The 14,779-nt window shown below is 34.1% G+C and overlaps 1 protein-coding gene across 1 annotated transcript in view; it reads left to right on the plus strand.

Annotated features, from left to right (window-relative positions):
* LOC114327681 (nuclear pore complex protein Nup205) overlaps positions 1-14,779 on the plus strand; it is a 44,785-nt gene that overhangs the window by 3,787 nt on the left and 26,219 nt on the right. Inside the window, exons 4-5 of the mRNA XM_028276366.2 lie at positions 6,683-7,135; positions 9,816-10,564. Of these exons, the coding sequence (XP_028132167.1) occupies positions 6,683-7,135; positions 9,816-10,564 (1,202 nt within the window). The remainder of the gene's footprint in view (positions 1-6,682; positions 7,136-9,815; positions 10,565-14,779) is intronic.

The raw sequence follows: 14,779 nt of genomic DNA on the forward strand, positions 1-14,779 counted from the left end.
ATACCATCAGGCCCAGGACCCTTGTTGACACTTTTATGTATTTTTTAAGCCTTTAAAATAAAGATCTTTCAATACTAAACATAAAAAAAAATTGTAGTGCCCGATTTGTGAACTTGTTGCTTAGATATTATAATTTGTTTATCCCAAGAGGTCAAATGTCCAAGGCTATAACTTTTTGAAAAAAAATCGTACAGAGTTAATCCAAAATCCACTCTCCTTCTAAAGACTTATATTTTCATATCCTGATGTAAATAAATGCGTAAACATCTTTCAACCTCTTATTTCGGGTTTGAAAATAAGAGGGCAAATTTCGTTATAAACATTTAGAACTAAAGCCGCAAGTGTAGTGGAGATTTATTTTTCGTTTCGACTGTGATTTATTGTGTCGGTTGCCCTTAGCAACGACTAGCAACTTATAATACATTGAATCACGGTTTTCGCTTTAAATTTTAAAGCACCGCTTTGATTGACATGAAATTTGGCAAACACGTAGATAATATGTTAAAGAATAAAAATGATATTGGGCCTCTGTGTGCTTTTGTCCTAGGGGTGACTTTCACTCCTTATAAGGGGTGAAAAAATATATGTTCAAAATAAGTTCGGAAATGGATAAAACGTCTAATTCTAAGCACCTTTTGTTCTATAGCATTTTTTCACCAAGTTAATACCTTTCGAGTTATTTTTGAGTAAATACCTTCATTTTTCAACAACAAAAAAAAACGTTTTTAGGCGGTTTTTGACAAATAACTCAAAAAGTAAGTATTTTATTGAAAAAAAGAGTTCTAACAAAAATATAGCAAATTAAAAATTGAAAAAAAATGGTGTATGCGTAAAATCTCTAGATCCAGTAGAAACAAAGTTCTAGCTAATGAAAAAGATGTTCATATCCGTCAAATTTCAAAGTGAATTATTTCAATGTGAAATATCCGAAAAATCATGCACTTTTTGGAGAAAAATCATTACAACTTTTTTAAAGTGTTTAAAAAAATATGTATACCTGTTTTAAAAAAAAGTTTATATCATCAAAAGTAAGCAAGTTACGCTGAAGATAAAGTTGATCTCCTTTTTTTTGGTCAAAAAACTTGGAAAAGTCACCCCCTAATTAGCATCAAAAATGAAATTAATCAATTTTACTTCAATGTTGTTTTACCCATGTATGTGTCGTTTATGCCTGTAAGTTTCATCGGTTCAAAGTGCTTATTTTTGAAGAGGCAGTAGTTAAAAGGACTTGAACTAGTCAATAATCACGAGTGTATGCAAATTTAGAACAGCCATATTTTAACTAATTTTTGCCTTCCAAAAAAAGCAAAAAATCCAAAATATTCATAATAGCAAAAACTACATTTTTTAACTCTTTGTGATTTTTGGTCACATTAATAAATTTTAAGTTGTTTAGAAAAAAACATTTTTTTTTAATTAAAAATTAAAACAGATTTGCTTTAAAACCAATTTTTTTTAAATAAGCCCTTTGAACCGATGATACTTACAGATCATATAAATAATACATGAGCAAAGTAACTTTGTGAAGCGGTAATGATTTGATTTAAGATGCCAATTGGGGATTGACTTTCGAGTTTTTTGACCAAAAAAAAAGAGATCAACTTTATTTTCAGAGTAACTTTTTTTAAAAACAGATATACATGTTTTTTTAAATACTTTAAAAAATGATTTTTCTCCAAAAAGTGCATGATTTTTTGATTATTTCACGTTGAAATAATTCACTTTGAAATTTGACGGATATGAACCTATTTTTCATTAGCGAGAACTTTGTTTATACTGGATCTAGAGATTTCATGTATACATCATTTTTTTCAATTTTTAATTTGCTATATTTTTGTTAAAACCCATTTTTTCAATAAAACACTTATTTTTTGAGTTATTTGTCAAAAACCGCCTAATAACGTGTTTTTTTTGTTGTTGAAAAATTAAGGTATTTACTCTAAAATAACTCGAAAGGTATTAACTTGGTGAAAAAATGCTATAGAACGAAAAGTGCTTAGAATTAGACGTTTTATCCATTTCCGAACTTATTTTGAACATATATTTTTTCACTCCTCATAAGGGGTGAAACTCACCCCCAGGACAAAAGCACACAGAGGCCCAATATCATTTTTATTCTTTAACATGTTATCTATGTGTTTGCCAAATTTCATGTCAATCCAAGCAGTGCTTTAAAATTTAAAGCAAAAACCGTGATACAATGTATTATAAGTTGCTAGCCGTTGCTAAGGGCAACTGACGTAATAAATCATAGTCGTTACGAAAAATAAATCTCCATTACACTTTAAAAATCATTTTTAATAATTAAATGTAATTTTCGGTTAAAATAATTTTTATTTTAAGATAATATAAGTCTTTCTTTAGTCAATGACTGTGAAATAATTTCTTAATTGTTGTAAATAAAGTCACTACGCTTTAAGAAAACAAAAACAATTATCTCGGCTTCAGTTGGTCGTAGAAAATTTTTATTTAGTTTTGAATCTTTATTTTGTCTTCAGCAACAATAACCTGTAAGTTAAAAACTCATAGGATGTACAGGGGCGGCTTCAGTTCTAAATGTTTATAACGAAATTTGTCCCCTTATTTTCAAACCCGAAATAATAGGTTGAAAAATGTTATACGCATTTATTTACATTAGAATATGAAAACATAAGTCTGTAGAAGGAGAGTGGATCTTGGATTAACTCTGTACGATTTTTTTTCAAAAAGTTATAGCCTTGGACATTTGACCTCTTGGGATAAACAAATTATAATATCTAAACAACAAGTTCACCAATCGGGCACTACAAATTTTTTTTATGTTTAGTATTGAAAGATCTTCATTTTAAAGCCTTAAAATATACATAAAAGTTACTTTTACAATAAATAAGGCAATTGCAAAAAACAGCCATTTTGGACCTTTCGCAGGCTGTTTTGCAATAACGTATTAACGAAATTAAACTTGCCATAGCTCAAATTGTAGGTTTTTGAATTTACTACATTTTCTATTTAAAAGTTTTTCTCTAAGATGAATATCCTAAGCTGCAAAATTAAAATCTTTAAAAATTGTAAATTTAACAAATGAAAATCGTCATAAATAAAAAACCGCACAAAATTTTTGGTTATATTTTAGTATAAGTTATTCCTGGCATCGTCCTTTACAACACCTGATAGGTTTCAAAAATTCCTGAATTATATCACGTTTTTTCACCCACAGCCTGGGGTACTATAACACCCCTAGTAGAGATGCATATGGAAAACTTCAACTTACCAAGGATCTGTAAGTCGCAGAAAAAAATGTTTCAAATAAAAAATGTAGCGGAGATAATTTTGAATAAAAGTGTACATTAGCACTTTTAGGTAGAATGAACCATTCTCTCAGAAATAACGCTTAAAGTGACAGGGGATTTTAGTACAGGCACGAAATTAATTTAACTCGTTCACTGCCCATGACGCCAGTGTGTTGGCACGAGGGTTTCATCAAAGGTGCCAATAACGCACAAATGTCAGCGGTGGTATGGTCCTACTAAATGAAGAGTTACCTACAAGCTTGGGCACCTCAGTTGTGGTCTATTTACGGTATAGACATTAGACATGTTAAATAAAGTTTGTATCAACTCAACAGTAAAAATTAGATATCTTTTGATTAGAGTGGCCTATCTTCTTCTTCTTCTACGGCACTACAGCCCAAATTGAGCCTTGGCCTCCTTTATTTTTTGCCTCCACACTTGCTTGTCTGTGGCTGCTCTTCTCCATACACAGACTCCTAAAAGGTCTTGTGCGTTGTTGTTTACTGTCTTCCCAGCACTTTCTTGGCTTTCCAATCTGTCTTTTTCCCTGCATTCTAGAATTCAGTGCTCTTTTTGGTAGCCTATCCTCTCCCATTCTTATCACATGTCCGGCCCATTGCAATCTTTGTATTCTAATGAAGTCTGACAGGGGTGCTTCCTTATAAAGTTGATAAAGTTCGTTGTTGTATCAACTTCTGAAGATTCCGTTTTCCCTCACAGGTCCTAGTATTCTCCTCAGTACTTTCCTTTCGAATGTGTTGAGTTTGTTTTTGGATGTTTCTTTCAGGACTCAGGCTTCACTGCCATAGCATGTTATTGGTTGAATTAAAGTTTTATAGATTCTCATCTTTGTATTTCGGTGGACACTTTTAGACCGAAATATATGGGAGAGGGCAAAATAAGCTCTGTTTGCCTGCGTTATTCTCTTCTGTATTTCTCCATCTTCTGATCCATTGGCATATATTTCTACTCCGAGTTATGTAAACTTTCCAACCGTTTCAATGTCATCTTCATGTATAATGTTTTGTGGGGCTATATTTATTCTCGTCTGAGTCATTATTTTTGTTTTTTCTGTGTTAATTTCCAGACCTAGCATTTTTGTTTGTGTTTTTAACTCTGCGTATGTTTCCTGTGCTCCTGTTGATCTACTCATAATATTAATATCATCGGCATGGGCAGCCAGTTGAACCGTTCGGTTGGTCAGTAGGTTTCCTTGTCCAGTTTGCATTTGCCTAACTGCATACTCCAGTGCCAGGTTAAACAATGTAGGGGCCAGCCCATCTCCCTGCTTTAGTTACTGCGAAATTTTGAAAAAATCTGTCGGGTGGATTTGTATTCATACACATGCCAGAGTTTCATCCATTGTGGCTTTAATGAGTCTTATTAGCTTGTGTGGTACTGCCAATTCAGCCAATATATAGTATAGTTTGTTCCTTTTGACTGAGTCGTATACCTGTTTTAAGTCTACAAACACGTGAACATCAATATCGTCTAAATGAATAGTTACCTACAAGCTTGGGCACCTCAGTTGTGGTCTGTTTACAGTATAGATATATAAAATTTGTATCAACTCGACAGTAAAAATTAGATATCCTTTGATTAGAGTGGCCTATCAACATACTTAAATCAAAATGTGTTAAGGTGAAGAATGCAGTTTTCATATGCAATGTTTTCATTTTGCCACACATGAAGACCATTTCTATAAAGCTTTTTTTTAATGGCGTGGTCAATCAGCCAGTCACAACATGACTACTATATCAATAAAATGAATATTTAAAGACTGTAAGTCCATAAAATATCAATAACGAAGAAAAATTAGTTCAATAGCTGTTGAGACGTAAGTTAAGTACTGAAATAAAAAGATGGTACTAAGCTAAGGTAAGCTAATTATAGCCTCCTTTCAACATCATAGGTGTGTTCAAAAACGATCTACAAAAATTTAATAACAATAATATAAGAATAATAATAAACAAGACGGTGAGCTCCTCAAAGTTCCATAGTAAGTTTTTTCTTTGTTTTTATCTTCCGCGGCTCCCTACTCAATTCAAAAGCTGCCTTGCTATGGACTGTTTAAGTTGCTCACCACATTTTCTCTATATACATACATACACATATACACACATATACGCACTACAAAACTATTTTGTACTTGACAAAAACATCACCAATGCATTATACATACTCTCTTGTCCATTGGCTAAGATACGACAAAAACATCACCAATGCATTATACATACTCTCTTGTCCATTGGCTAAGATACTAAGGATATTAAATGGAGCTGATATCTTAAGTCTATGTAGCTGCTGAACAAATCAATCTGTTTCATTCTTATATTTTTGACATTCAAAAAAAATATGATCAAAATCACCTTTTTTATCACAATTTGGATATCGATCATTTTCAAGAACACGAATTTTATGCAGGTGTGAGGGATAACAGGCGTGACCAAAACGAAGACTAAAAACTTTAAGACTTTCTATAAAGCTGCTAAGTAAATAAACGTGTGATTTTTGCCATTTCTTACTATTCTCATGAGATCAATAAAATTTATGTTATTGATCTGAGATCAATAAAATCTTCAAAATCTATTACATAAAATTTCGACTCTGTGTTTTGGCAACAAATATGAGGTATTTGAAAAAATGCTGAATTTTAACTTTTACATTACAAGCGATCTAAAAAGTTTAAGACTGCTTCGTTTCGATTGCACAAGTACATTTTTCGAAATTACACAACTTTAGTTACACATTCCTCTTAATATGCATTTTTCCTGGAAGCATTTCCTGTGACGTGAGATCATTTGTAATGTGAAAGTTTTTAAAGTCACCGTTTTAAGCATATTTCAAATGCTCCATATTTGTTGCCAAAACTGAAAATCAAAAATTTATGTTTTTGATTAGATTTTGAAGATGTCAAACGGAAGTGGTAAATTTCATTGATCTCATAAGAATTGTAAAAATTGCGCAACATTTATTTACATAACATTTATTTACTTAAAAGATATCGAATTTTCACCTTCAAATTGATACAAATTTTATTAAAAAAATTCAAGCAATTGTTTCTGAGAGAACCGTTCATTCTACACAAAAGTGCTAATGAAGCTTTTTGTTCAAAATTATCTCAGCTACATTTCTTATATGAAACATTTGTTTCTGTGGCATATAGTTTCTTGGTAAATCAATGTTTTCCGTGTCTTCCTCCTATGGAGGGAATGGGTGGAACACCGGGGATAGGAGTGGTAAACTTTTTTGAATCTCTTTTGGGACCGCAAAATTGACATTCTCAGCAACATTCAGCTTGTTTTTAGAGGTTCCGAGGCATTTTCATCTCGACAACTGAAGTATTTAGACAGTTTTGTGTCTTTTTATCCAAATTTATATTTCTAATTGTGATTTTATATTCTTTTTGGTAGATGAGTTGATGGAGGGTGGCCTGTTTACCAGAATCTTTGAATTACTCCGGACCCTCGATCTCACCAAAGAAATAGAACTCCTTCAAGCAAATCTAGCCCTAGGAGGACCAAAACACCGCCGCCAAGTTGTGGATATGTTCAATGACATCAGACAGGTTTTATCTGATATAGTTTTCACATGGTCGGCCCAGTGTGGGCTGCCCAAAGATGCCACAGTATCACTGATCAATTATCTAAGAGAAACTAAACTAGAGGATGAAGCTTCTGGTAAAATCAATGATGTAAATTTGTATCTCGAAATGGCTTTCTTAGCTGCGTTGGATTTAAGTGTATTGCATACTAGAGAAGATGGGGAAAAAGCTGTTCAGTCACTGCCAATATTTGAGGACCCAACATATGTTCAGACAATCGTTAATGAGTTTACTCTATCGAAGTCCAAATGGTTAAGTGAAGGTAAATAATTAGTAATAGTAATCCATGTTTTTTCCTAAGGTTTTTGACATTATATTTATTTTAAGTAGGTATATAGGATAAGTATGTAGAATATGGGAAATTTTAATTTTTACTTCTTTATAATAAAGAAAATATCATTAAAATTTTGGACAAAATTGATTATATTTTTAACAGTGTAGGAGCCAGGACCTCGATTTTTGACCCTTCACTTCGTTATCGAATGTATTCGCTATCTGTACACTAAACAGATAAGAAGCGAATACATTCGATAACGAAGCGAAGGGTCAAAAATCGAGGTCCAGGGCAGTTTCATGGCTGATCAAAGTCCTACTAGTTTGAGAGTGTATTTTTATATATTTTACTAATGAGCAATGTATTCAATTTTTCTTAGCCATCCATGTTTAATCCAAACACCCTTTCTTTACTATGGTCTGTTTTTAAACCAAGAGGAGTAATTCAAATTTACAGCGCCGTAATGCTTGTTTTTAATTGGTCCAACCTCAGGCAAGTTTACTCCACTGTTATGAAATTTTGACACTATGACATTCATCAAATTTTGACACTACTGGCATTTCATAAGTTAATTAATTTATATCAGCAATTTTTTGTGTTTTCTGCGTTATTACTTTAATTTTTAGATTTTTAGTCTACTTTTATATAAAAAAACAGTTGTTTTTAGAACTCTTTAGCGACGTATCATTATAATATAATATGTATGAATTACCGTCGAAGGCCAATATTCAAGCCTATACGATCAACTCGATACCAGGGAAGGCGAAACGAAGATATATAAAATAGCCAAACAGAGAGCAAAGAAAGCAAAAGATTTTAATCAGATTAGATGTATCCGAGATGAAAATAATAAAATAGTAGTTCACGAAAAGGATGTCAAAAAGAGATGGAGAAAGTACTTTGACAGCTTATTAAATGAAGAATTTGACAGACAGCCTGTAGAGTCAACAGAGACAGTAGCAGCAATGGTCACCAAAATAACAAACGAGGAAGTGGCTCAAGCACTTCAAAAACTAAAGAAAGGAAAAGCGGTAAGACCAGATGATATTCCTGGGGAAGTATGGAGAGCATTGAGAGAGACAGGAACAAGGTGGCTAGCAGGTTTATTTAATAGAATTATGGAAGTTGGACAAATGCCAGACGAATGGAGAAGCAGTATACTAGTACCTGTCTACAAAAACAAGGGAGATTTACAACAATGTACAAACTACAGGGCTATAAAACTGCTTAGCCACACCATGAAAATATGGGAAAGAGTAATTGATAGACGGATGCGTGAAGAGACCGAAATATCCGAGAATCAGTTTGGCTTTATGCCGGGCAGATCAACAACAGATGCAATTTTCATTATAAGGCAGTTGATGGAAAAATACAGGAGTAAAGAAACAAACGCTCATATGGTATTCAGTGATCTTGAGAAAGCATATGATAGAGTTCCTCGGCAGATTCTGTGATGGGCACTCAATAAGAAAGGAGTCGGGAATGAATATGTAAATATTGTGAGGGATACGTATGAGGGAGGAACGACTAGTGTTGGGACAGGTGTGGGAGAGACTGATAAATTTCATGTGAAAGTAGGTAATTCCATGGTGCCTAATGTATGCTGATGATGTAGTGTTAATAGGAAATAGTGAAAGAGACTTAGAACAAAAACTGGAACAGTGGAAACAAGCTCTGGAGGAAGAAGGTTTAAAACTTAGTAGGACAAAGACAGAGTATTTGCAATGTTCATTTAAAGACGGAGTTACTACAAATAACATGGTATCTTTGGATGGTGAACTGATTGTAAAAAGCAATAGTTTTAAGTATCTGGGATCGGTATTACAGAGTAATGGAGAAATAGATGGAGATGCATGCAGTAGAATTAGGGCTGGATGGATGAAGTGGAAGGAAGCGAGTGGTGTGCTGTATGACAGGAAAATTCCAATGAAGTTGAAGGGAAAATTCTATAAAACAGCCATAAGACCGGCTATGATGTACGGAACTGAATGTTGGGCATTGAAAAAGAAGGAGGAACAACGAATGCATGTGGCGGAAATGAGAATGCTTAGATGGATGAGTGGAGTGACAAAAAAGGATAAAATTAAAAATGAGTATTAGGGGAAGTCTAGGTGTGGCACCAATTGATGCCAAAATGAGAGAGCATAGGTTGAGATGGTTTGGTCATGTTCAACGTCGAGACGCTAATCACCCAATACGAAGAATTGCTGAAGTGCAGATTCCTAGAAGGAGTAGGAGAGGAAGACCAAAGAAGACGTGGGGGGAGACGATTAGGCAGGACATGTTGGTAAAGGGGATTAATATTGATATGACCCAAAATAGAATTGTGTGGAGAAATGCAATTAGGGAAGCCGACGCCGCATAGGGATAAGGCAAAGAGAATGATGATGATGACCGTCGAAGGCCAATATGATCAACCAAAAAAGAAGTGATTTTTCTAGTGACTTTCTTGGGTATGAATCTGTCTTTTTAGTTTACTCCTCCTGGTTTAAAAACAAGCCATAGCTTTAACACCAAACAAAACGAGTATTAGATTTAAAGGAAAAAATAAAAAATGTATGTAAATTATATTTACACAAATAGTTTTTTTTGTTTTAACCAAATATCAACTAGAAATTCACAAAATGTTCAAGAACCACTGAAGATAATGTCTTATATTATTTTCTAGGGTTACAAGCTTTGTCAACATTTGGCGTAGCAGTGTGCATCAGTGCCTTAAGGGATACCCCACAAAGTTTCCGTTTCCAAGAAGCTATTCTTAAAGAAGAGACTCTGGTAGATTTAGCTATAGAGATGAACGTTTTCGATTTCCTGCTCAACATCTTTTTGGAAAACAAAAGTTTGTACAAGGAACACTTTTTGTACAAAAGGATGCACAACTTGATTACAGATTTCATATTTTTTATGTATCCTAAAATAAAAGATTTAAGAATGAGAGCCGATGAAATTGCTAGGACGATGCAGGTGTATATTCGAGAAGGTTTGGAAGTCCCCTCCAACCTCCCGAGATATTTTGAAATGATGTTGTTGGCTATTGGAAAGTTTTATAGGAACGATGAGTTGAAAACTGGATTTGTGGCAGATTTTTGGAGCCCTCTAGAGATGAATTCCATCCAAATGACCTCAGAGAGATCTGTATCAAGATCAATGTGTCTGTTTAAATTCATCAAGCTAGCAGGTGACATTTTGCCTTCTACATTATTTGTTCCTTACATAATGATGTTGAGTGGATTGGCTTCTTCACAAAACACAGCAAGGCATTGCTTCAATATGCTGAAGCAAGTTGGGTCACACGTTTCAACCAACTTATCCTGGGACCACTTCTTCATGTCGTTTTCTCAATATTATAGCAACTTGAGACAGGAAGCTCCTCTGCAAGCTGATACTGTGTATATGAGTAGAGCAACTTTCCACAAGGTAAGTGATATGTCTTTTTTATTGCGAGGGTAATTTGAACTGTTCTGTGTTGGCTTTGGGATGGTTTATTGTTGAGAGATATTCATGGCATAGAAATTTCATGATAATATGTCACTTTTTGCCATAAATGTCAAACACGCGTGACATGTCATGCAATCTATTCATAAATAAATGCAGTTTGATATTTAAATTACCTTTTTATTAGTCTTAATAGATATTAATCACAGTACCACTTTTTAATTGTTTTTAACCCCTTTCTTGGCAAACCGATGTAAAAATGCGAAAACTGTGTTTTCTTTCTAGTAATGCCCTTCTAGAATTATTTAAAAATTTATGAAATAAATATTTCACCTTTAATTTATTCCTAAGTACCAAATTTGAATTTGTTACAAATTTGTTACATTGCCAAAATACCATACCCCTTATTATCACTGACGGTCCATGCATTTTCTAAGGTTTGAACCGATTTCTCAGAACAAGGTTGAAATTTCTTTTATCTGAGTTCATGGGAGTGCTCTCGCGTCACAACACCCCCCTCCCCCCATTAAATTTTAGGAAAATAAAAATTTTTAAAAATAAAAAAAAGTTTGTAATTTTAAAATAGAATTATTTATGTATAAAATATAATTATTATATTCTAAATAAAATCCTTTTAATTTAGGTAACTCCTTATTTGTGATGATGTGCGTAAAAACAGTTTCCTTTGCCATTCAGACAAAGTTGTCTAGCCCTTCACATTTTGTGCACTGAAAGGAAATAGTGCCTGACTTAAAACATAGAAATAATTTTAAAAATGAATAACCATTTTCAATTTCGTTGCAAAACGAAAATACAGCCGAACCATATTCCAGTCCAATCAGAGAGTGCTGCAAGCACCTCTACCGGTTTCGAAACTTATTAGTCTCTCATCAGGAGGCACATATGCTGCTCTCCCTGATGGTTATTCATTTTTGATTTACATTTACTCTGTGTGGAGTATGAAGGGAACCAGTCTCGTTGGAACTTTACCGCGCTGAGCAGATGTGACGTGAATTGTAAATTGTAGAATTCCCTCATCTTCCTTAGTCTCAGCATCCGTATGGCTTGCAAATTGTAGAAGCCTCGGAGGTGTAACCAGAGAAGGTTCTCATTGTTTTCATTCTGGTGGGATATGTTATATGCCATTAGAGTGAAAACTTAGTCTTTTTAGAAATAATTTTGTCTACCCTTTTTTGAAACCTATCTATCTGAAAAACAAATAAAATTGCATAAAAATATTGCAGAGTTAAAAAAATCAAAAATCTACATTGAGAAAAAATATAACCGTAACTTGGCAATGTAACAAATTTGTTACAAATGTTTGATGAGAGTTTTTTCATAGTTCAATAAACAAAAAAACAACTAAAACGTATACGCTCTATTTATAGGATAATTGAACAATATAAAACAATCACCAAAAAAAAAAATTAAATAAAAAACACACTATTTTTTATAAAAAATTAAAAGTTTGTAAAAAGAGTAAAGAACCTTCTCGAAAATGCAACAGGTGACAGATGGCATCAATTAGAAGTTGTCAGAAATCGGTAATAATAAAAATATAAGGTAACTATTGCCATCTACGGACAGTTTTATGTTATTAGTACAAAATGTGAGTAACAAAATGCACCTCAAATCACCTAGAACTCACCTAGGACCTAAAATGAAAATGTTACAAATTTGTTACATTGTCAAGAAGAGGGTTAAACCGTTTTTCCATATTTAGAAGTAAAACTAATCTCATCAAATCAGGTGAATAGGTAGGCTGGAAATATTATGTTATAGTTTTGTCCTAGAAACATTTTCGTATCTAATTACGAAAGTTTCCCTTCCCATACCTTACTCTGATGTCAGACACCAGCAACATCAGTACCAAGATAGAGCGTAAGGGAAATAATCCTCGATCTGTCTTTTATTGGTCACTAGAAGTTTTAATGACTTTTAGACGGGAAACTAGTTCATTGCTCTTCCCTAGTATAATCATCATGATAATTAAAATACAAGATAAGGTATTCAGTCCCCGGCAGACTTTTGCTAGTCAGGGGGTGCTAAGAATCCCCGGGAGGACCTTAAAAGTGGAACATACAATGTAAGAAGTTTTTTCAAGCGATATTCTCGGAATTAGTGAGGTCAGATGGCTGGGTAATATTAAATGTCCCACCAGCAACGGGATGCTATACTATTCTAGAAGCGACAATCAGAATTCCCATCCATGCGGAGTCGGAATTTTGGTGGATAAAATTACTAATAGATCAAAAACATGAAGTACTTATTATAATACGTGATCTCAATGCCAAAGTAGGTAAGGGGGTAAAGGGAAATGCGAAGATTTGATTGGAAGATATGGATTTGTCGAGCGCAATGAAAGAGGAGAAAGGTTGGTCGAATTTGTTCAAGAAAAAGAAATGGTATAGGTATTGGATTTTGACAAGAGCTATGAGTCATGCCAATTTAGTACACAAGTTTACGTGAAATTTTCAAGGCCATAGCTCTTGTCAAAATCCATTATCTATAATAACAAACACGTTTTACAAGCTTCCATCAAGAAGATTAAATATTTAGAACTCACCTCGGGTAGACCATAATATTGTGGTACAAAGAAGATACAGAAATTCTTCTAAATCCTCTAAGATATCCAGGTGCTGACGTAGATTCTGATCACAATCCAGTTATTGCTGAAGTTATCAGGTTAACGAAACTGCAGGCTTTTGAGCTATGGTTGTACAGAAGGATCCTGAAGATACCATGGACAGACAAAGTTACCGATGAAGAAGTACTACGGAGGATGAACACAACCGCAGATTTAGTCAACACCGTTGGGCCGTAAGCTGCAGTACTTGGGACATATAATGGAGAAATTAAGGCAGATACGAGCTACTCCAATGCATTTTACGAGGTCAAATTGAAGGAAAAAGGGCCCCAGGACGGTGAAGAATATCCTGGCTTGCTAACCTGAGAGCATGGTATAGAAAGACCTCAACACAACTATTCCGTATAGCAACCAACAAAGTCGTCATAGCCAGAATGATCGCCAACGTTCGGAACGGACAGGCACCCTAAGAAGATCAGGTTAAATCTAAAACAGTCTAAACAGAGCCAAAATAGACACAACATCTCTCCACATTCTGACTAAATCGATGATGAGAAAAGTGGTAGTTTTCGAGATGTGGCCTTACAGAAAAATCCAGAGAATATTTTACATAAACAAAGTTACCAATGAACAAGTCGTGCGAAGACTTTTAAAAGAAACAGAACTGAATAAAGAAATCAAGATACAAAAATTACAATACTTCAGCCACGTGATGAGAGGAACAAAATACCAGACCTTCTGTAGAATATGCAGGAAAAGATTTTAGGTACGCGTAGCGTTGGAACGCGACGAATGTCATGGCATTCTCAGGGAGTAGTTTAATTGCTCGTCTAACCAGCTTTTTAACATAATATAAATAATCATGGTGATCGTCAACCTTCGAAAGAAGACGGCATCTCAAGAAGGAGACCCCATTTGAACCCTACTTTGCATAATAAACTCTCTAAAAGTTAATATTGCTTCCCTCGATTTTCATCATCAATCAGCTCTGGGGCCTGATTATAATTCATTTCGAGGTCGCAATTTAATTTCGACTCCGCCATGATGGTCGCAATTTATAGCGATTCTTATTCATTTCGATATTAGTTACAACTGGGGATATTAACGTTATCATTTTGACACTGCTCAAAATTTGGGTTGGCGCTCCGGTTTATTGGATTTATTGGCTACGCAACCACCGCAAAATTTGTTGATAGTCTGGGAAAATTATCGAAATACAGTGGAACCCCGATAAGTCGGCCCCCGATAACCCGGAAGTCCGGCTAACCCGGACCGATTTTCATCAGATAAACATTTACATTATTTTGTATTTTGACAACGACCCGATTTGGGCGTCGAAACGTTAATAAAAGTATTGTTCAATTTAATTGTGGCTTATTTCCCATCAAAATAGTTAATTATCAGACAAACCTTTTAACAATAAAAATGTATGTAATATAATATTTGAGAGATAATGTGTGTGTGTGTGTGTAATTTGAACCATAGGATAGTAAAAATGACTCATAGCACACGCCGCAGAAACAACAGGCACCTGTCTGTAGTACCTATTCCTTTTTATTTCAAACTGTCTTAGCATTGTTTAGGAAAGACTATTTAAAAAATTCTTTTAT

The sequence above is a fragment of the Diabrotica virgifera genome, chromosome 2, assembly GCF_917563875.1.
Source record: "Diabrotica virgifera virgifera chromosome 2, PGI_DIABVI_V3a".
NCBI lineage: Eukaryota > Metazoa > Arthropoda > Insecta > Coleoptera > Chrysomelidae > Diabrotica > Diabrotica virgifera.